Source organism: Piliocolobus tephrosceles, chromosome 16, assembly GCF_002776525.5.
Source record: "Piliocolobus tephrosceles isolate RC106 chromosome 16, ASM277652v3, whole genome shotgun sequence".
Lineage (NCBI taxonomy): Eukaryota > Metazoa > Chordata > Mammalia > Primates > Cercopithecidae > Piliocolobus > Piliocolobus tephrosceles.
In genome coordinates this window covers 23,697,461-23,721,008 of record NC_045449.1, presented here as the reverse complement: position 1 = coordinate 23,721,008, position 23,548 = coordinate 23,697,461, and the positions used below count along the sequence as shown (strand labels likewise).

Genomic DNA, 23,548 nt, shown 5'->3' with positions numbered 1-23,548 from the left:
GGGCTTCACAGTAATCTTAGCGAGTGATTGCTTTGGCCTGCGTTTCCAATCTGCTCTGAAGTTTGATTCCAGTTTTTAAAATTGGGCTGCTTTCTCTGTGACTCCCTCCAATCAGATTCTTAGCTGATGGCAAGACCTCTGGAATACCAGGTGTCTTTCTATCTATTTGTTTTCCATTTGAACAAACTTACCCTACTTTTTGGTCTTTCTACAACTTATTTTGTTTATTCACACCTGTCTTGCTCCTGACAGCCCATTTAGATTAGGACTAAGCAGGAATTGACGCATAGAACAGAAAGACAGTTCTGACCTGCCAGTTCCAGGGTCTGTTCTCTGCTCCTTCCACCACACATATGAGTGTGCCCAGACTCTCCCACTTGTAATTTTTACTGCAGCAAAACCTCTCCAATGAAGTCCCTGTGATGGAACGCAACAGTGGTCAGACCCGCCACTCTGTTCCTTTGCTCATCTGTGGATGCGGGGCTAGGGGGCTTCTCTGAGCCTCCTCTCCGATGTATCAGGTATGTCCAGAGTCCATTCTCCACCGTGTCCTCCCCTTCCTACTCCTCCTTTGCTTCATCTAGCCAGTGACACAGGAAGGTGTCCAGTTAATGGGCCTCATTGCTCCATGGCAGAAATCCTGGCATGCCCTGGATGAGGCTTCATTGGCCTTATTTGCTGTTGAACGTTCAGGATTCTATTGGGACTTCTGTCTCTATAGGAGTACTAACATCAGATAAGTCCTGCAGCCGGTGGCTTGGGGAAGCCCTCAGGCCACTGCATTCCAGATGTCTTACTTGGCTTGGCCCAGAGAATGCAGAAACAAGGAACGATTGTGCGATTGTACAGGGCACTGAGGGGCTTTCTCCCAGGCCTGGGATGCCTTGGGGTGGGGGCAGGTTTCCATTCAGCCTTGGCTTTTGCTCCCAGCTGGGTATTCAATTGTGACTACAGTCCCCTCCTCCACCTCTTTTGGAGGCCTAGGGAACAAGGCAAGGCACGTGGGGATAGGAGTCTAAGCAGACTCTGGGGTGAGGAAGGGAGAAAACAGCAGGTGGGCAGGGGCATCACGTGAAGGAGGCATTGGTAGAGGGACCAGGACACATTGAAAGGGAGCCTCTAGATCAGACCTGCCCAACAGAACATTTTGCAAGGATGGAAATGGTCTATAGTGCTGTCCAACTTCGTAGGTACTGCACCTTAAATTTTATTTTATTTTTAATTTAATCAGAAGTATCCTCATTGTTTCCATTTAACTGGAATTTTTTTTGAGACAGGGTCTTGCTCTGTCACCCAGGCTAGAGTGCAGTGGCACCATCACAGTTCATTGCAGCAAGCTCTTGGGCTTAAGTGATCCTCCCACCTCCCTCTGCCAAGTAGCTGGGACCACACCTGGCTAATTTAAAAAAATTTTTTTGTAGAGATGGGGTCTCACTATGTTGCCCAGGCTGGTCTTGAACTTCTGCCTCAAGCAATCTTGCTGCCTAGACCTCCCAAAATGTTGGGATTATGGGCATGAGCCATCACACCCGGCCAACTTCAATTTGAATAGCCACTCATGGCTAGTAGCTACTATATTGAACAGTACAGCTCCCAGAAAGAAACAGTTGGGTGTTCTTGAAGGTTTATTTCCTCCTTCAGAGTCCCCCTGGTGAGGCAGGGGATGGTGGCATTTCCCTTCCTCTCAGGAAGGAAGATCTGTCCTCTCAGGCAATTTCTACACCTCACCAGCTCTGGAATCCTGATGCCCCAGGGCCAGCAAGTCCCTGGCTGTGTGCCACCACAACTGGGGCAGCGCTTCCTTTCCTCGCCAAGCATGTCTTCTGCCCAGCTTTGTAACACACAGGTGCTCACATGCCCCAGTGGATTTGGCCCAGGCAGTTAGCGCGGAGGTGATGGGTTGGTATGCAAGGTAGAAGCTTTTGCTTCTTGCTGTTTCTATGGACATAGGGTTTGCGCTTTATTTTTACTTCAAAGGGTTCTAGAAACAGGCCCAATAGGGGCTCCAGAGGTGAACACACAGATTCTCAAATATTTATTGAATGTCCAGTGTTAGGAGGAACCAGAGGCTTGTCTAAAGGAACTTCTCTGACTTTGAGAATAAGCACCACAGGCCTCCATCTCACACCCAGGAAGACCTTACTGATATTTTATTTAAATTGCTGTGGCTGACCCTTAAGCTGGTTTCCTTTTTTTTTCTTCTGTGGAAATGGAGAAGAGTTGTCATTTATATGAAAAAGAGAACAATGCTTCATTATGTTTATTCCCTCCTGTCTGCCAGAGGGGGTGGGGACGAGAACATAGTGCATGCGGTACATTTAGGAGACCCAGAAGTGACCCAAGTCTTGATGAGATGTGGGGCAGGGCTGTGGAGGATTTTGGGAAACTATCCTCAAGGCTGGCTCATGGCTTTGGGCCTTGGGGAAGCTTGGCAAAGCAGAGGCAATTTGGAAATCCCCAGCCGCCATGAGGAGCTCCCCAGCAGCTGAGAGACCTCAGAGAGCAGCAGGCCTGCTGCCGGGCCAGTCAGCTGGTCCCTGCAGTCGGTCGCATATGCCTGCCTAGTCTTTGGGGATTGACTCTGGGTCTTGGCAGAGAGGACAAGCCCAGGCGTCCGTACTTGGGCTCTGTGCCCAAAAAGGTGTGGTGGCACATGGCTCTGAGCAAACCGATGGGTGTGCCAATGCAGGGACTGGGTGGGTGTAGGGGCTGGGGGGAGTGCCAGAGCCCCAAGCCTCGACGACCACCTCTGGGGCAGTGATTTGTGGCTCGCCGTCCCAAACCCACTGATCTTCCTGATTGCTTGTCCTGGGCCCCTCTCTAGAACAGACTCAAGGCCTTCCTGGCGTCTTTTGACCTTGCATTTATATATTCATTCATTTATTCCATCAGTAAGCATTTACTGAATGCCTGCTAAATGTAGGAACTGTTTTAGGTTAGCGATAGAGCGGTGATAAAAACAAAGTGGACGCCGAGCTCATCCCTGCCTCTTCTTGCCCTACGCATCCTGGGGACGGCGAGAGGCCATCTTGCCACCGCTGACCCCTCGGGCCTGAGCTCCCGGGGGACGCCTCCTGGGGGCGGGGCCCGGAGGCCGGCCAGGCGGAGGTGAAAGCCCGCGGCCCCAGCAAAGCGGGAAGGTAGATGAGAAGGTGGCTGCCACCCTCTGCCGGGCGCCAGCGGGGCTGCAGGGTGGAGCTTCCGGCACTCCAGGCGCATGTGCTGGGCCTGGCCCCACCCCCTTGGCCCCGCCCAGGCTCCGGCCTGCCGGTGGGCCAACCCAGGAAGTGTGGCCCAGGGTGTGGGGCTGACTCGGGCCTCACAGACCGTGATCCGTGCGTACGGTGCTGAGTGGCCGCGCTGGCCCTGGGCATGCACCGTTGGTCACTCCAGGTTTCCTCTCAGCCCTCCTTCTCCTCTCTGAGACCATCCCTAGGCTTCTTAAAGGGAGTCTGCCCTCTACCCCTTCAGAATCCACTGGCCTTCGGCACCCGGTAGAATTTCATAAAAAATCTTGTCACCTCAATACCAATCGCTGTCTCCTAACACTGCTGTTTCATACGAGATGACATTTTGTTACACACACACACACACAAAGGAATAAAGGATAATTCCTCCCAAGAAAGGCAAGGGACTCCAGCGCTGGCATTTTCTTTGAGACAGGCGTAGACTCTAGTACTGGCCCTAGGGCTGGTGCTGAGGACCTCTGAAGTGGTCATCCAGGACGTGCACCTGCCACCCTAGTGGCTGGGCCCTCCCACACCAAAAGCAAGTGCTCCAGGCCCTCCTGGCTCTGAGCTCTGAGTGCTTTAAACAGGACTCTCCCCAGCTCCCTAAATAAAGAGTTCTATTACTGACACTTTACACACCACGAATTTGTAATACAAGGATCATATAATTCATACCCATTTATGGCAACAGTGGTTGTAGACTTTTTTTTTTTTTTTGAGACGGGAGTCTCGCTCTGTCGCCCAGGCTGGAGTGCAGCGGCTGGATCTCAGCTCACTGCAAGCTCTGCCTCCTGGATTTACGCCATTCTCCTGCCTTAGCCTCCCGGGTAGCTGGGACTACAGGCGCCCGCCACCTCGCCCGGCTAGTTTTTTGTATTTTTTTTAGTAGAGACGGGGTTTCACCGTGTTAGCCAGGATGGTCTCGATCTCCTGACCTCGTGATCCGCCCGTCTCGGCCTCCCAAAGTGCTGGGATTACAGGCTTGAGCCACCGCGCCCGGCCGTAGACTTTTTGTTTTTAGGAGTTTTGATTTACAGGGGAACTAGAGGGACAAATGGGGTCAGAGAAGTATTCTTTTGTTAAGATATATCTTAACAGTGAGATATATCCTAACAAAATATATCTTCCCAAGCTTGAAACCTTGGTATCTTTCCTGCCTTTTCTCAATCTCCACCCACACCCGCTCGTGCCCATTTCCCATCCTTCCCCAAATAGTCACCAAGTCCAGCTTATTTTTCTCTTGGATCAGCCTCTCTTTCCTATCAACTGCCAGAATCCTAGGCAGACCCTTCTTACCTCTCATTTGGTATCACCTTTTACCTTGACTTCCTTTTTTTTTGGTCACCCAGGCTGGGGTGCAGTGGCATGGTCATAGCTCACTGTAACCTGTAACCTTGAACTCCAGGGCTCAAGTGATTGATCCTCCCACCTCAGCCTCCCAAGTAGCTAAGACTACAGTTGCATGCCACCACGCCTAGCTAATTTTTAAATTTTTTGTAGATGGGTCTCTCTGTGTTTCCCAGGCTGGTCTTGAACTCCTGGTCTGAAGTGATCCTCCTGCCTTTGCCTTCCAAAGTTTTGGGATTCCAGGTATGAGCCACAATGCCTGGCTACCTTAACTTTCTAATGTTCTTTCACCTTCCAGCCTCCTTTCTCCTCCTCTTGCGTCCTGTTAGCTCAGCATTTTTTTTTTTTTTTTTCTTCTTCTTTTTTTTAGGCAGGGTCTCTCACTCTGTCACCCAGGCTGGAGTGCAGTGGTATGATCATGACTCACTGCAGCCTTGACCTTCCCTGGGCTCAGGTGATCCTCCCACTTCAGACTCCCAAGTAGCTGGGACCACAGGCATGCCACCACCACACCCAGCTAATTTTTGTGTTTTTTGTAGAGATGGGATTTTGCCATGTTGCCCAGGCTGGTCTTGAACTCCTGAGCTCAAGCAGTCTGCCCTCCTCGGCCTTCCAAAGTGCTGGGATTACAGGAATATGCCACCATGTGACCTGCTCAGCATTCTTAAGGCACAGGTTAAATCATGCCCCATCACTCTCCAGAAACTTGTTGTGCCTCTCATTGTTTTCCAGGCAGGTGGTGGTGTGTAAAGAGCTGGGCTCTGGAATCTGAACAACCTGAGTTCAAATCACCTGGCTGGTCACAATCTGTGTGATCCCAGGCAATTATTTAACCTCTGTAAACCCCGTTTCCCCATTCCACAATTCCCCTTTTCATTACTTCGCAGGGTTTTGAGAGGAAAACCAGTAGCACTGTGCCTGGCCATGGCTAGTGCTCGGTGTGTACCTTCTTGTTCCTTAGACTGCCCACCTTGCTTTCATCTCAGGTACAGCTCTTTCAGGTGGGAGTAACAGAGAGCCCAGCTCAACTGGCTTAAAAAGATATGCATTGTCACCAATATCGGAAAAGTCCAGCAGTAGAACTGGCTACATGCTCAACCTTATCTGTAAACATTAACAGTGTGACCAAGACCTGACCTTTTCTGTCTCTCACCCCATCTTCTAGGCAGGCTTGGTCCTCAGACAAGTAATGGCAAAATGTCACAACCCCAGGTTCTAGTTGTGTGGATAGAGAAGTGTGACTCTTTGAATAATCCCAAAGTTTCATTATGTATCCTTGAAACTGATTGGGTCACATGCCCTCCATGAACCTATAGCCTGAGGATATTGTTATTGGCCAGGATATTCTTCTTTTCCTGGGCCAAGTCATGTGCTGGAGTGGGTCCCCAGAGGGGAAAATGGGGTGCTATAATCAGAGGATGGAGGAATGGGTGGCGGGCAGCAGAAACAATACAAATCCACTATAGCATACACCTGCTTGATTTGAGACCCAGCTTCCTTCCCAGCTTTATCCCGCCTTGGTTTCCTATATGTGTCATACATTTCTTCCGGACTTACTGTCCATATCTCATGCTTTTCCACCTCTTTGCCTTTTATTTTATTTTGTTTTATTTTTTTGAGACAGAGTCTCTCTCTGTCGCCCAGGCTGGAGTGCAGTGGTGCAGTCTCAGCTTACTGCAACCTCTGCCTCCCGGGTTCAAGTGATTCTCCTGCCTCAGCCTCCCAAGTAGCTGGGATTACAGGCACATGCCACCACGCCCGGCTAATTTTGGTATTTTTAGTAGAGATGGGGTTTCACCATGTTGGCCAGTCTGGTCTCGAACTCCTGACCTCAGGTGATCCGCCCGCCTCGGCCTCCCAAAGTGCTGAGGTTATTGGCGTGAGCCACCACGCCTGCCCGGCCCCTCTTTGCCTTTTCTCACACTACTTCTTCACCCTGGAATTCCCTTCCTACCTCATTGCCACATTATAACATTTCTCTCTTTCACTGGCCTAGCTCTAAGCTGTCTGTAAGTTGTCTGCCTAATTCCCTAACTGGAACATTGATGTCCCTGTTGGAGCACTGAGCACATTCTGACTTGAATTTTAATTATTGGGGTACATTTGTTATTTCCTCTGCTGGTCTGTACATTTTTTAAAATCAGGAAATATTTAGTTGAAAACAATAACTAAATCATCTTTCACTGAGTCACTCAAATGTGCCTCGTATTGTCTCTGAGCAGGGCCCAGTGCTAGGTGAGTGCCAGGGATAGAGCAATGAACAACACACAACTTATGCCTCAGGAAGCTCAGTCTGTGGTGGGGAAGCTGAAAAAGAAGCAGGCACGGTGCTTCCCCACAGTGTTCACCTTGGGGTATTACAGTTCACAGCTAGTTGAGTAAGTGAACGACTTCCTCCAGCCCTCAGAGCCTCCTGTCTGGCCTGCCCCCAGCTCTGCTTAGCTACTCTGCCTGGTCAAGTGCCTGAAACAGAGCCAAAGACCTTGCACTCACCCACACCACCAATGTGGGAGAATAGAGCAGTTGAAGTTGTCACCACACATGGAGATCCCCTTGTTCCCCACTCTATTCCAGCCCGCTTATTGTGCATGCACTGTTCAGATCAGTTGGTTAAATCCATATGGATTTTCGTGGAACACCTGTTGTGTGCCTAGTGCTGGGGAACGGGATGGGATATAAAGGAAGTAGGAAATAGTCCTAGCTCTCCAGGGAGAGCAGGCTTAAACATTCAACACGAAATTGATTATCATTCAGAACATTAGTTATGCTGTATAGTCATGGCACGTGGACAGTAACCTTCAATAAATTCAACTATATCCTTATATAAGAAACTATATTACTGTAGCCTAAAATTATAAAAATTATGTTTTGTGTGTTTTTACTATATGCTGTACATGACTATTATGCTTTCCTGCAGCGATATTATATCAAATGGCATACTCAAAATCATGTGTACTATACTTTGTGAGCAGTTTAAGGGATTTTCAGGAGTTTTAGACTATATTCTATTTTTGCCTTACATACTGACTTTGGAATCTAACCCCATATAGTGTGTGACTCCACTGTATATAATAGAGCACCATATTGAGTATAACCAAGAACCATATGTATGTAATGTGTTGAGGTGTAGACAGTGAGTGCTATGGTTTATGATAATAATCATATTAATAATTTAATAAGTATAATTTGCCAGGCCTCATGTCAGTTGCTTTACATGTACTGCCTTTTCTATTCTTACAACAGCCTCATAAGGTGGATATCATACATTTTAAAGCCAAAAAAGTAGAAACTCTAAGAAGTCAAGTAACTTTCCCTTAGGTCAGGCAGCAAGAAAGAGGCTGGGATCCAGACCCAGGTGTGTCTGGCTGCCGAGTCCACGTTCTTTGCATTGCCAGGTGGGTCTTGGGTTTCAGGGAAGGCTTCATAAAGAAGGTGGGAGTTGAGATGGGCCTGGAGAGATGCAGAGGGTCAGCCAAGGTAGAGACACATTCATAAGGAATGACTCTGGTGGTGACAAGGGCAGGCAAATGAGGGAGAGCCAGGCTGGCTGGGAAGAGGGAGAAGAGACTAGAAAAGTAAAAGTAAAGTCTGAGGAGGGGCCAGATTATAGCTTCTGACTGTCCTTGGAGGCAAGCTGAGGGGGTTGGGGTGGCCTGGCTGGCTGTGGGAGTGCCCACATGACCTCTGGAGCCATCAGTTAGACTCATCGAAGAAATGGACCGTGCCCTGAGATTGCACCATGCTTTGGGCAGCAGAGGGACTACCTGTGGTTGCATGTGAAGCTGAGTGGAGGAGTGGAGACAGGCACACTGACAGGCGAGTGACAGCTGATGGCCTAATGAGGTCGGGGACAAAAGAATTAAAAAGCAGACATATGGCCACAAAGGGCGCCTGGCCTTCCTAATATAGGCATATGCAAGGCTTCAGCATGGTGGTGCCTAAGAGGGGCTGGTACCCTTGGAGAGAAGCTGGGGCATTGGTGGGGCAGAAGCCAGGCTTCTGTACCCAGGCCAGGAAGTCAGGAGTCATCATGGTGGAGATGGCGTGCCCTTCAGTACAGGATGGAGCAGAAATGGATTGGGTTCAAGAAGGAAAGCTCAGTTTGAGATCTTTGAGGTGAATTAGAGGTGTTGTACTTAAGGAAACAGGGTATATTTGTTGGTTATTTTTAGGATTATAAATAGTATAGAACTTAGAAAATGACTTAAATCTTTTATCCCTTAAAAAGGGTAGGCTCCAGTTACCTGGAAATTTTGCTTACAATGCCTCATTTTTTCCCCCGCTTATGATCATAGGTAGATAATAATAGTTAAAATGTATTAAGGCCAAATATGGTGTCTCACGCCTATAATCCCAGCACTTTGGGAGGCCGAGGCAGGTTGATTGCTTGAGTGCAGGAGTCTGAGACCAGCCTGGGCAACATAGGGAGGCCCCATCTGTACAAAAAAAAAAAAAAAAAATACAAAACTTACATGGTGGTGCATGCCTGTGATCCCAGCTACTAGGAAGGCTGAGGTGGGAGGATGGGCTGAGCCGAGGAGATGGAGATTTCAGGGAGCCAAGATAGTGCCGCTGCACTCCAGCCTGGGCAAAAGAGCAAGACCCTGTTTTTTTTATTTTGTTTTGTTTTGTTTTAAGTATTGAAAATGAATGTGCTGGGCACTGTTCTCAGAGCTGTGTATGTACTAATTCTTTTAACCCATGTGTTAACCCCACGTGGTAGGTGCTGTTTTTTTCCCATTTTATAAATGAAGAAATAGAAGCACAGAGGCTGGGCATGGTGACTCACACGTGTAATCCCAGCACTTTGGGAGGCCAAGGCTGGCAGATCACTTGCGGTCAGGAGTTCAAGGTCAGCCTGGCCAAAATGGTGAAACCTCGTCTCCACTAAAAATACAAAAAGTAGCTGGGCGTGGTGGCGCACGCCTGTAATCCCAGCTACACAGGAGCCTGAGGCACAAGAATCACTTGAACCTGGGAGGCGGAGGTTGCAGTGAGCCGAGATGGAGCCACTGTGCTCCAACCGACAGAGTGAGTGAGACTCTATTTCAAAAAATAAAATACAAATGAAAAGAAGTTGAAACACAGAGAGGTCAAGTTGTGTAGTTTACTACGTGGAAGAGCCAAGATTAAATCGGGCCATGTGGCCCTGGAGGTCATAACCATGGTATGCTGTGAATCATTCCTTTCAAGCCGTGCTTCTCAGACTTTAATGTACCTCAGCATCACCTGGAAGCCTAGTTAAAACACAGATGCTGCACCCCATATCCAGTTCTTGGTTCAGCAGGTCTGGGTCAGGTTCCTGGAATTTGCATTTCCAACAAGTCCCCAGGGGATGCCCACACTGCTGGCCTGAGAACTTGGAGAACCAAAGCCCTTTCACATACATTACGTACCAGTCTCAGACTGGTTGAGTAAGAGTCAGTACAGGTGTAATCCTCATTTTACAGATAAGGGAAATTTAAGTCACCTGCCTGTGTTCATGCAGCTAAGTCATTCATTCATTCACTCATTCATTTAACAAATGGACATTTCTGTGCTAGGCCTTATGCTGGCCTTAGAGTCTTGCAGTTCTCAGCTTTGGCTGCATGTAAGAATCACCTGGGGAGCTTTTATCCATAAAAAATCCCAGTGCCTGGCCGGGCACAGTGGTTCACGCCTGTAATCCCAGCACTTTGGGAGGCTGAGGCAGGAGGATCACGAGGTCAGGAGATTGAGACAATCCTGGCTAACACGGTGAAACCTCATCTCTACTAAAAATACAAAAAATTAGCCAGGCGTGGTGGTGGGCGCCTGTAGTCCCAGCTACTCAGGAGGCTGAGGCAGGAGAATGGCATGAACCCGGGAGGCGGAGCTTGTGGTGAGCCGAGATCGCGCCACTGTACTCCAGCCTGGGCGACAGAGCAAGACTCTGTCTCAAAAAAAAAAAACAAAAAAAAACCCCAATGCCCAGGCTCCCCCTCCCAGACCAATTATGTCAGAAACTGAGAGGGAAAGGGTGGGCTCCAGGCATCAGTATTTTCTTCAAGTTCCCCAGTGGATTTCAGTGAGCAGCTGAGGCTGGCACCATTGTTCTAAGTAGCCACTGGAGATGTGAAGACCTGCGACACTGCATGTGCTTCAGAAGGGCCAGATGCTTCCCCTGGGGAGACATTCCATTCCCTAGAGAGCAGGACACACGCACAGCACCGTGTCCTAAGAGTCTGTATATGTGACTATATGACAGTGAGACTTGGACAGTGCGTGGCAGGTAGGAGGCAGAGCTGGGTTTCCGTCCTCTCTGGCAGTGCTTACCAATCTTTTCATGGAGAAAGTCAGACAATTTATAGAACCAATGGCCCTTAGAGCTGGCCAGGGGCAAGAATCATGGGGTGTATGCCAGACTGGTTAGGAGGTGGTTCTGTACCAGGGCTTCCTAGCACCACCCCCACCCTTTTTTTTTTTTTTTCCTGAAGAGGAAGAGGGAGGCAAGGACTGTTTCCTTTTTTCTGCAGAGCTGACAGCTTCTGAGACTTGCACTCCCTGTCTTTTGACCCCTTCCCATTCTGTTCTCCAGCTCCCATTTCAGCCTCTCAGTGGGTCCCTAGTCCTGGTCTAAGCATCCCATGATGCTAACTGGAGAGCCAGGCCAGGATTTCTCTTCACAGGAAACACTGGCTTTTCACAGGCAGCCGTCGCTCATTGGCCAGACACCCATGACTTCCTGTCTGCAGGGCTGAGGCCCACCCCACCCTCCTCTCTGCCTGTGCAGTCCCTGGCATGTGTGGAGGGGAGAGGGATGTAAACGTAGAGAGTACTATTGATTCTCTGCATGTTCCCCGTGTACTGACGGCAGTGGGGCAGTAAGTGGGCCTGCCCGTGTGGGTCTCTGCTCCTGCTGGACCTTATAGGACTGTGTGCGGCTGCTGTTTGGGCACAGTGTGCAATGGGCCCCGTGTGTTGTCTTAGATGTGACGTTAGTGGCTGTCTTGGCCTCTGCCGCAGTAATTAGATGGCTGGGGTAGGCCTATGATTTGGGTGTTCTCAGGAACACTGTGTTGATTGAATGTTTGTGCATGCTGGTGTGTGTGTATGTGTGTGTGTATACGTGTACATGTATGTGAGTGCGCATGTGCTTGTCTCAAGTTTGGCCTGTGGGGCCGGGGGCTGCAGGTCTCAAATTCCTCTGCTATTTTTAGGAGCCATATCAGCCCAGCTGTCCCGGAGCTGGGGTGTGTGTCCATAGGCAAGTCTCACCCTCCCTGTCCTTGCCCTAACCCCCCAACACTGCCTGCCGCCCACCCCAATGGCTTTACCCTAAGAGCCTTCTCCTTCCCTTCCACACACACTGCTGTATCACCGTCTCCCTCCTGGCATACCTGATACCCGCAGTCCTCCGGGCTACTGGCTCCAACCAGGGCTGGGCAGCTCGGGACGGGAGGGGCTGGGTAGAGGGCGGGAACTGGGCGGGGCCATAGCCTGTGCTATTTTGAGCTGCTAACAGAGCCAGAGCAGCATCAGAGCGGAGTCTCCTTGCTCTGGGCTGCTCCCGGCCAGGCCATGCGGGTGAGTGTCCCTCTGACCCCCTACCCTGGAAATGTCCCAGGCTCCTCATGCTATTTCCTCATTTAGGAAAGGAGGGACCTTTTTGTGATTTCCCCAGATGTGGCTGAAGTAGGTGGGGAGAGGGGTGGGGCCGTCTTGGGGCTCCTCTGCGAGCTTCTTGGTAAGAACGGAGTTATCCAGCACCGGAAGCCTCAAAAACCCCTCTGTGGCTAGGAGCAGGGCATCCTGGGCCTGACTCATGACTTCAGGAGTTTTGGAGGGGCACTGTCTTCTGAATCTCAGTTTCCTGAGTTTGCGTCCACCCCCAAGGCTGTGACATGCCTTCCCCACCAACCATTAGTGCTTTTTTGGCCTTCATTCCTTAGAATGCTGTTTTCTTCCAAAGCCCCAGCCTCCCCAGCACCCAAGGTCTTTGGTAGTCTTGTCTCTGCGTTGGTGGTGGTATAGCCCTCTCCTCTCTTCCTCCCTGAGAGGGGATGGTCCTTGGAGTTGTCAGGGAGCACCCGTTCTCAATGTCCTCAAAAGTAGTCTTAGCATGGCCACCTCCATTTCTGTGCATAGGACACTTGCAAGGGACACAGATGGTGTGTCGGGGATGCTCTTACTGGCCCTAGGTCTCTTTTTTAGTAGAGATTACTCCAGATAAGTAAGTTCCTTAAAAAAGAAAGTGAGGAGAGACATAGTTGCTCCCAGTCCTTTCCGTTCCTCTGACTCTACCCCTCCCAGCCACCAAGGGTAAGGTTTTCAGTCGTGTCAGCAGTTGGCAGAGTATGTGGGCTGGCCTGGTGCGGAGGTGCATCAGGAGCCTAAGATGTGCCCGTGAGCACTTGTATCTCTCTCTGCTCAGGACTGCCCTGCCTCAGCCCCCAAACTGGCACCAGGGCTGAGTTGTGTGGGCAGTATGCCCGGGGGTGGGGGAGAGGTCAGAGAGACCTCCTCACCCTGAGAGATGGGTGCTTCCTGGTCTATGTTACTCTCCCCCAGCCACCCCTGGGCCACTAGCACCAGGTCACAGATTCAGGGCCATGCACAGTGATATCCAAACAGACAGCAAAGTGCCCTGCAGAGGGGCAGTGAGCATCCCGGTGAAGGAGGCCTCCAGCAGGTCCAGTTGTTGGAGGAGGAAACCAAGACCCTTCTGCAACTGCAGTTGCGGCAGGAAGCCATTCTAGTGCACCTGCTTCCTCTGGGCTGGCCTGCAGTGAGGCGGGTGCCCGCCTGCTTTCTGTTCCGCCCTGGGGCTGGGGAGGGCTCTGGCTGGATGCTGCACTGCAAGGGCCAGGTTGTCCCTGCCAAGCTCGTCTCCCCCTCCTCCTCTGTCTGGTAGCATGGCCTTCAGTTCATTCCCTAGAGAGCTTCCCTTCCTCTCAAGCAGTTCCATGTAAAGCATATTCAGGTCGGTGGGTGGAGGGGCGGGTCATCATTGGGAATCCCGGCTTTCCTCCCAAGCTGCTGTTCTGGCAGCTGATGTAGAAGGACAACAGTGCAGGTGAACCAGGGGAGATGGAGGGTAGGGCGTTTCTCCATCCCTTGAAGTGAGCAGTGGAGGTCTCTCGCAGGAGACCTGAATGTGAGTCCCAGATCTGCCACTTGCTGCTGTGAGGCTTTGGGTGAGTCACCTGACCTTCTGAGCCTCCTTTTGCTCATTTGTAAAGTAGCAATCACACAGTCACACTAGTATCTATTTCAGAGGGATGTTGTGAGGATCAAATGAGATGATTCATGTGAAGGATTCAGCACAGTGCCTGACACATACCAAATGCTCAATAATGATTAACTGTTTTTTACTATTATGCTAGTATTTCTTCCCTTCTCCTTTGTTCCTCCCACCCCCCGTCACCCCCAATCCCTAGATAAGTTGGTGCTAGGTTGGGACTGGGAGGACGAAGTCTCCTGGGAGCTGCCCTCTGTGCCTCCGAATGGGAAAGAGGGAGGAGAGGAGAATGCCCTGCCTTTTGGTCCTCAGAAGGAGAAACCTTGGGTGTGTGAGTGCTGGCAGAAGCGGCGAGGTGGGGAAGTGACCTCGGCCACGTCTCGGCTTCCTCTGGGCACTCTCTCGAGGGTTACCTGCTGCTCTCGGGGGCTTGCAGTGTGCAGATGTCTGGCGTGGATGCTTGGGCCTCAAAGCATTTGTCCAGGCCAGGCATTCCAGGCCTGAGGGACTGCCTGAGGCATGGCATTATTCTCCTAGGAGCATTTGTGCCCCCATTCCCTCCTGTGAGGGGTCCAGAAAGTGCAGGTTAAGGGCAGGTGGGTTCTGCTGGCACGGTGGAGGGTAAACCCCAGCTGCTCCCAGAGTGTCAGAAGCCTGCTGGGGCTGAGGCTTGACAGTCCCTCAGCACATTTCTTGGATCTCTCTTCTTTGAGAGCAAATGCTTCTAGCTATTATCTGTTTTTCTTTTTCTTTTTTATTGACTATTTAGCCATCTTCGCAATAAAAATAAGGAGTAAGTAACAAATACATAACAAAATAAATACCAAGTGTTCCTATTGTGTCTAAGTCACACAGTTTATAAGATTATTATGATCACTCTTTGTATACTATTTGAGTTCCAGTTTTTTTGATTGGTGTTATTTTATGTGGAGCTTTCCATATGGTTACGTTGTCCACACATTTGTCAGTTTAAATGGCAATATAACAACGGGTTGTACCTAACCATTTCCTAATTCTAGGCATTTGGGCTCTTTCCAATTTGGAGCTGTTATATAGAGTGCATCTATAAAAATCTTTGCATTTTTTTTTTCTTTCTCTTTATTTCTCTAAGTCTGCTCATTGGACATACATTCCTGAAGATGGAATGACTAGGCCAGAGGATGATGCATTTTGTGGCTATTGTTCCACAAAGAGCTACTAAGCAATTTCAGCGTCCTTATCCTCCCCACAAACCCAGGCACTAAGTTGACTATGTATTTATTGTGAGCAAGTTTAGAGATTATACCTCCCTTGTTTGTACCGTGTCCCTGGGAATCAGAATGGGCAAGTGTTGTTCTCCATAGTTTACATTTGGGGAACAGATTAGATGGGAATAAGAGGTTTGTGCAAAGAACCCCTGTCCCAGCACTCTCGTGCAGCTAACATTTCTTAGGCACCTACAGTATGATGAATAAGATGGGTAAGTTCTGCTCAGGGGTGAATCACAGTCCAGGGATGACAAAGACACACCAACAGCTCCCCAAGATCCATTCTTGTTGTGGCTCCCGGCTCTGCCACTTAATAGTTGCAGGGCTCTCGGTAACTCACCTTCTTTATTTCCTTACCTAGAAAGTGGGTTGTTGTGAGGATTCAATGAGGAGACCTGTATGAAGTGCCTTCCCCTGTGCCTGGCTCATAGTAAGTGTTCAGTGAGTGTGGGTTTCTCTTGCTGTCCCTCAGAAGTACCACAGAGGGAGGAGGTGGGTGAGCTGCAGAGTGGCAGAATCATGGTGGCGTCTCCCTTTTTGCAAGTCCAAAAACTCGATTTGGAAAGTTGCACACTAGTAAAACACACTATCAATCCATGCTTTGGCGTGACCAGAGCTTCTGAACCTCCACGCTGATGAAGTTTATCAACCAGATTTGGCTACCAAGGCTGACACCTGTCTAACATACCAGAAAATGTGGGCACTAAGGAAGCACAGGCTTTGGAGGCAGACTAATGTGGGTTCAAGTCTGGGTTCCCCCACTTAACTAACCTCATGACTTAATCTCTTTCTGGATCTTTTCCCTCATCGATAAAATTGGAATAATAATAATTCCCATATCACCAGTCCTCAGATTGTTGTAAGATTTACATTAGAAAATAAATGTTAAATACCTTGTATAGGGCCCATCTCGTTGTAGGTGCTCCATATTCAGTAATGTTGCTGGAAATGGCTGAAATCTCTAGAGAGAGAACAAGTCAAGGAAGAGAGGCCTTAGATCTAAACACCCTTGCTCCAGAGAGCCATTTGTTCCCAACTCAGATGCTGCCACCATCTTTGGGGCCTGAGTTCCTTACCCGTTCTGTCTTGGATAAGAGTAACTTGATCTTTTTTTTGTTTTTTATTTTTGTGGGTACATGGTAGGTTTATATACTTACGGGATACATTATATATATTATATATATATATATATATTTTTTTTTTCTTTTTTTGTTTTGAGACGGGGTCTCACTCTGTCACCCAGGCTGGAGCATGCAGTATTACAATCTCTGCTCACTGCAACCTCTGCCTCCCAGACTCACGCGATCCTCCCACCTCAGCCTCCCCAGTAGCTGGGACCACAGGCGCACACCACCATGCCCAGTTAATTTTTTGTGTTTTTGGTAGAGACAAGGTTTCACCGTGTTGGCCAGGCTGGTCTCAAACTCCTGAGCTCAAGCAATCCACCCACCTCAGCCTCCCAAAGTGTTGGGATTACAGGCGTGAGCCACCGCACCCGGCCCATGAGATGTTTTGATATGGCCATGCATTGAGAAATAAGCACATCATGGACAGTGGGGTTTCCACCCCCTCAAGCATTTATCCTTTGGGTTATAAATAATCCAGTTCCAGGATAACTTGCTCTTGATCCTAAACAAATTCAGTGATAAGGAAGACAGGAAAACTGTCTAGGCAATTCTGCATAAAAGCCACAGAATTTCCTCTGGGGAGAGCCCCCATCTGTGTTCAGAGTGATGCTCATAGGAACAGCTGATGCAGAGGACCAGGCCTGGGTGGAAATGGCCCGGTGTCCTTATAACCTAGGCCAGATGGGACCTTTGTGGACAAGTAGGAAAACTTGAACAAGAGACCAAAGATCAAATGAGTTAAAATTACACCAACAGACAAACTTGGTCTTTAGCACATTAACTGAATAATAAAACAGAAGTCAATAAAGCAAAATAAAAATAATTAATTGAAAACAAGACATTTCCTAATTTTTAACTATTCATTCATGATAAGCGGTTTTAAGAATGAACCAGTTCTGGCCGGGCGCGGTGGCTCAAGCCTGTAATCCCAGCACTTTGGGAGGCCGAGACGGGCGGATCACGAGGTCAGGAGATCGAGACCACCCTGGCTAACACGGTGAAACCCCGTCTCTACAAAAAACTAGCCGGGCAAGGTGGCGGCGCCTGTAGTCCCAGCTACCCGGGAGGCTGAGGCAGGAGAATGGCGTGAACCCGGGAGGCGGAGCTTGCAGTGAGCTGAGATCCGGCCACAGCACTCCAGCCTGGGTGACAGAGCGAGACTCCGTCTCAAAAAAAAAAAAAAAAAAATGAATGAACCAGTTCTTGGCCAGGCGCGGTGGCTCACTTCTGTAATCCCAGCACTTTAGGAGGGCCAAGGTGAGCGGATCACGAGGTCAGGAGATCGAGACCATCCTGGCTCACACAGTGAAACCCTGTCTCCACTAAAAAAATACAAAAAGTTAGCCAGGCGTGGTGGTGGGCACCTGTAGTCCCAGCTACTCGGGAGGCTGAGGCAGGAGAATGGCGTGAACCCAGGAGGCAGTGGTTGCAGTGAGGCGAGATTGCGCCACTGTACTCCAGCCTGGGTGATAGAACGAGACTCTGTCTCAATTAAAAAAAAAAAACAAAGAACCAGACGGGGTTTCACCGGGTTAGCCAGGGTGGTCTCGATCTCCTGACCTTGTGATCCGCCCGTCTCCGCCTCCCAAAGTGCTGGGATTACAGGCTTGAGCCACTGCGCCCGGCAGAACCAGTTCTTAAACGCCACTGAATTGCACTGATTCTTTGGATGAAGCCTGTGCCTGGACTGAGGCAGATTCTGACTTGATTTTTCAAGAGGCCCAGCTTGGGTTTCTAATCCATAGATGGATAGTTTTGCAGTTCTCCAGGCCTCTTGCCCCAGGTAATGTGTGTTACAGCTGGAAGGCAAAGTTGCTGGAGTCCTGAGGCAGCTTCCTCAATTCCTTTCCTAGGCCACAGGCCCACAACTTTGGTTTACTGTATTAAGGGTTTGAGTGCCGGCTGGGTGTGGTGGCTCATACCTGTAATCCCAGCACTTTGGGAGGCTGAGGTGGGTGGATCATCTGAGGTCGGGAGTTCAAGACCAGCCTGACCAACATGGAGAAACCCCATCTCTACTGAAAATACAGAAATTAGCCGGGTGTGGTAGCGGGTGCCTGTAATCCCAGCTACTCGGGAGGCTGAGGCCGGAGAATCGCTTGAGTCCGGGAGGTGGAGGTTGCAGTGAGCCGAGATCGTGCCATTATACTCCCGCCTGGGCAACAAGAGCGAAATTCTGTCTCAATAAATAAATAAACAGAGTTTGAGTGCCTCTCCCCACATAGACTCCTAAGGTGCCAGACATGGAGAGGCTTTGAGCCATTATCTAGACTAGCCCCTGACTAGCCCCTAATTCTACAGAGAGGCCCAGAGAGGCAAAGTGGCTTATTCAAAGCACACAGCTTCTGGCCAGGCGCGGCGCTCACACCTGTATAGATCCTAGCACTTTAGGACGCCAAGGCGGGCTGATCACCCAAGGTCAAGAGTTTGAGACTAGTCTGGCCAACATGGTGAACCCCCATCTCTACTAAAAATACAAAAATTAGCTGGGCATGGTGGTGCATGCCTGTAATCTCAGCTACCGGGGAGTCTGAGGCAGGAGAATTGCTTGAACCCAGGAGGCAGAGGCTGCAGTGAGCCGAGATGGCACCATTGCACTTCAGCCTGGGCTACAGAGTGAGACTGCGTCTCAAAAAATAAAAAAATAAACATAAAAACAAAGCACACAGCTTCCAAGGGTAGGGAGTGCTATGTTCTGTGCCTACTTTCCTTCATTTTCCTTTAATATTTTATTCCTTACTCCAATGCCCTTTTGAGTTTTGTAATCCTTCCTCCTCCACTCCATTCCTCCTTTCCCTTTGTTGCCCACAGCGTTTGTCCTGGCGGGTTCTGGCTTTTAGGAAGACTCTGAGACACTGAGAGACCCTGCCCCCAATTTCTTCTCTGGCTTAGGGTACAGGTTACCTTCAGCGCCATGGCCTTTTCATCAAGGTTCGCCTTCTGGGAGCAAAAGGAAAGTTGGATTTTAAAATCTTTATGTTTTTCCTGTGTGCTTAGCATGTTGTGTCTGCAGGCAGGAGACTGGCTTGTGGGAGAGGGAGCTTTGGAAGCTAGAGATGGACTGGGGCACGTGTGTATAATTGGGGGTGGCAGGGAGAATGACGGGGAGGGGCTGGTGAACTCCCTATTCTGGCTGGATGGGCTTCTGTGCTGAGTCATGCTCCTCCCCTAAGCCCCACCTCTGGTAAGGTGAGCTGCCTTTTGTCCTGCTGGTGTCCCGCTGGGTTAACCCCTCCACACCCTTCCCACCACCCTGCTTCCTTGACTCACCCCTGGAACGTGGGCTGCTGTGGAGGGACCACTGGAACTGGGTCTCCCTGAGCCTGGGGACTGCAGTGGGTAGGAGGACAAGGGGCTGAGGGTGAGGACTCAGGCCAGTTGGCCACCTGGGTCCAGAGGATGATTCAGGCCGCAGACTTGGGATTGCCTGCGTGTGTGCCTTTATGTGTGTGCATAGTCCCCATCTGGGCAGTGACCTACAACAGCCGGAGCCCTTCTGGTGGGGGAGGGAGCAGTGAGTCAGCCTGACGCTAAATCCAGAGCTGAGCTCAGAGCTGGGCCCAGTGTTTCAGACACTTGAGGGGCACCCAGTGTTTTCCCCAATGCCACACCTTGGGCCAGACATTTGGGGTCCCAAATTTGAGCCACTGGAGGGAGGTCAGATTTGGAGCTGGTGAAGAACACAGAGTGGACTTGGAATCTGGGCCACCCTGGAACCCAAGTTAACAGCACTGCATGCAGTAATGAATGTATCTGTGTGATTTGCAAACACTTGTCCTCCCACTAACCTGTGTGCCCCTGAACTACTGCATGGTGTGATCCCTGGGGCAGCAAGGGGAAAAGTGATGGCTTGGTGGGGGGACAGCAGGCACAGACCTAGACCCTGCCACTCTTCCTCACTCTGTCCCCCAGCCCCTGCCTTCCCTTTCTCTGCTCCGATTCCAATTCTTAAAGAAGTAGGCTCCACTCTGATGAATATTTGTCATTTTCCCCCGTTCTTGGCATTGTGAGCTAACTATGAGGCTTGAGCCTGTTGCAGATAGCTCTGTGGACAAGATGCAGCTTTAAAACTGCAGCGGCTATCACACCAGCCAGTGCCCCTGGCACTGCTAATTTGAGCTCAAAATTAGCCATAGACCCTGGTTAAAATTGGAGAGTCCCCCCAAGTGGATCATGTAAATGATTCTGGATGTTTCTAAGGATTTTTTCCTTTAGGAATCAAGGACTTCTTGCCATGCTCCTACCCACATTGTGCTGGGAAGGAGAGGCACGCTGAGGAGGAGGTAGGGTTGGTAACAGGCCTGTCTTTTTCCTGTAGTCCTAGGTGACTCAGGAAAGAGGAGAAATTAAGTCCACTAGAACTGCCTGAGCTGTTGGAGGGAGAGATACGGGTGAGGGGAAAGGAGAAGGCTCTTTTAAACTTGAGGCCTGGGTCTGTTGTGAGCCAGTTTCTGAACTGAAAGAACCTTCAGAGCTTCCACATCATCTGCCCCTTTTCCAGATGTGTGATGGTATCTGCTGTTTCCACGACTCCACTCCTCCCCTCTGACTCAGGCCAGCCAGCTTCTAGGCTCCAGCACAAACCCCTGGCCACAGTGTCCAGAGCTTAGGCATCTTTCCTTCTTCCATACCCCGCCCCTAGCTTCAGGGTTCCCTCCCTCGGCTGCATGGTTGGCAGTTTTGTGAGTCTGAGGTTAAGAAAATATCTGGCCTCCTGAATCTCTGCCTCTGCCCAACTCCCTGCCTCCAGCAAGAGCTCAGCTGAGCTTGGGGAATTGTTCTACTCTACTCTAAAAGCTGCTGGCCCACAGGTACCCATACTGGGTTACTTTTACCTCCTCTATCACTAGATCAGGGGCTTTTTGTTCAAACCACTTCTTGCCTGAGCTGGGGATGACTCTTGTAGTTTGGATGAGTTACATTAGCTGGATCTTCCTATCTGCCACGTAACCAAAGCCACGATGGCGCTGTGGGTGGACCTCTTTAGCCCCCAAAGTGGGCAAAGTGGCTGGTTGCTGAGGGCAAGGGTACTTGGCTTTTGCCCCCACAGACTCTTCCTTCTTGAAGTCATCACTGAATAGTTCTGATTCTAGGATAGGATAACTCTTGCCCAGGTCCCCTAGCCTTGGTATTCCTAAAGACCCAGGAGCTCCACCTCTTAGGGAGAGGGAGGCCCCTTGAATATTCTCTCCCTGTGCTTTTAGTGCTGGGTCTCCCAACCTTGACCTGCCAGTGACTTCTTCATCTGCTCCCTCAGGTTAAAGAGGAGGACAAAACTCTGCCAAAGCCTGGCTCTCCTGGCAAGGAGGAAGGGGCTGTAAGTGTATCCCTGAGTTCTCCGAGATGTGCATGCGTGTGTGTGCGTGCGTGTGTGCGTGTGTGTGTGCACGCGCGCGCGTGTGTGTGCATGTGTGTTTGCCCCTGCACCCACTAGCCCTGGAATAGCCTGTGAGACAGCTCCGTGGAGTAGGTGGGGATTGCAGGGGGCCCCTTCCTGTGTGGCTCAGCTGGAGAGAACTCTAGTAAAGGGGAAGAAAGTATGGTGTGTGTGATGCCAGCCTCGGGTGTGTGAAGGAGATAGCCAGGGTGCTTTGGGGACCTCCCCAACCGCCTCCCTAATCCCCTTAAGTTGCCTCCCTTTGCTTCTGGTGTCCTGAACCCTTTGGGCCTGGAGAGGCTTCGGTGGGCAAACACTTAGGTCAGGGAGCGTCAAATGAGAGCTCAGCTATTGGGATTCTTCAGCCTGCTCTGGGTGGCACAAGGCAAGGGCGTGGAGGGACTTGACTGCAGTCGCTGCTGTCTCTTCCAAGACCCTGTCAGCTGCTTGGTGCAGGTGACCTGGAGGCAGGCTCCAGCTACCCACTGCCTCCAGCCCCAGTGCAGTGGGATAGAGACCCTGAATAAACCTGGACTCGCCTAAGACAAGAGAGGAGAATTGGTTTCTGAATAGCCAAGTCCAGAGATGTGTAGTTAGGAGAGGGCAGCTGGTGGCACAGGGGGCAGGAGTGCCCAGGGCTCTGGGGAAGAGCTGGATCACAACACAGATCCTTCCTTCATTACCCCAGATGGTGCCTGTCCTGGCTCCCCGTACTTCCTTGGTCAATTTGACTAGTCAGGCACTGTGGCTTCCACCTGATCTGCAAACAATCCTAGAAAGCCAGCCTGTGATTTGAAAGGGATGTGCGTGTGTGAGGGAGAGGCCTCAGAGTTGCCCAGAATTTATTTTATTTTTTTGCAAAAACTACATGTAAAGTGCTTGGAAGAGTGCCATGGCCCATAGTAAGTACATAGTAAGTACATAGTAAGTACAATCATCATCATTGTCATCATCATTATCATCATTTTCTTTTTTTTTTTTTTTTTTGAGACAGGGTCTTACTCTGTCACCCAGGCTGGAATGCAGTGGTGCCATCTCAGCTCACAGCAACCTCTGCCTCCCAGGCTCAAGCTATCCTCCCACCTCAGCCTCCTGAGTAGTGTAGCTGGGACTATAGGCCCACACCATCAAGCCTGGATAATTTTTGTATTTTTTGTAGAAACAGTTTCACCATGTTGCCCAGGCTGGTGTTGAACTCCTGAGCTCAAGCAATCTCCCTGCCTTGGCCTCCAAAAGTGCTAGGATTACAGGCGTGAGCCACCACACCTGGCCCATCGTCATCATCTTAATGATGGAAGGGGGATGGGAGAAAAGCCAGAAGAGGGAGGGGAGGAGTGTAGGATCCAGTGGCTAGGGCCACTGGCCAACTCTGCAGTGCCCTGGCATGCCATTGATCACTCTTGGCCTAAGAGGTTGAGGAAGAGGCACCTTCAAGCTTTTACTCTCTCTATCCCTTCAGCAGAGCCAACCTGTAACCAGGGCTTAGATTAAGGCCCTTGGCTCAGCTCTGCGCAAAAGGTGGAGCAACTTCTCCTTGTGGCATCCAGAGGCAGCAGCTCCCAGGTGTGCCTACTATGAGCATCTTCCTGCATCCAAGCAAGCATGGGCAGGTGGGCCTTCACAGAGCCCAGTGCCCATATGTGTTCTAGAACCAGGATCATTGTTTTGGGCAACAAGGACTCAAGCACAGCTCAGCTGGTGACAGAGCTCTGCCTGGCCAACAAGGAGACCCCCGGTTGCCCTTACTCCCCCCAGGCAATGGGGCTGGCTTTATGGGAAACTGTCCTGCTGTTAGCCAGCCTGGCCTTCCAGTGGCAGTCCCTTGGGACCCAGACAGTTAGCACCGGTGTGTGGGGGAAGGGTGGGCACACCAGCTAGAGTATACCAGTCCACTCCAGGGCAGAATGGAGCTGAGGCTGCTTGAGTGCTTAACCCTTTGTGGGCTATACACACACTCTGGGAGCTAGGGGGTCTCCAAACCCTTGAGAGGTTTGCAGGAGGAAAACGGCAAAGAGACTGCA

At 50.3% G+C, this 23,548-nt stretch overlaps 1 protein-coding gene across 7 annotated transcripts in view; it reads left to right on the top strand.

Moving 5' to 3' along the window:
* MYO18A (myosin XVIIIA) overlaps positions 1 to 23,548 on the top strand; it is a 107,018-nt gene that overhangs the window by 27,655 nt on the left and 55,815 nt on the right. The window contains exons 1-2 of one of the 7 annotated variants that reach the window (XM_026447106.1): positions 12,047 to 12,122; positions 15,385 to 15,453. The exons of 3 other annotated variants lie outside the window; for them this stretch is intronic. Coding sequence is in view for 3 of the 4 variants with exons in the window: in XM_023183926.2 (XP_023039694.1) it covers positions 12,117 to 12,122; positions 21,408 to 21,467 (66 nt within the window). In the remaining variant the exon portion in view is untranslated. Of the gene's footprint in view, positions 1 to 12,042; positions 12,123 to 15,384; positions 15,454 to 21,407; positions 21,468 to 23,548 lie in introns of those variants that run through there. 3 more of the 7 variants (XM_023183926.2, XM_023183928.2, XM_023183927.2) reach the window with 3 other exon arrangements.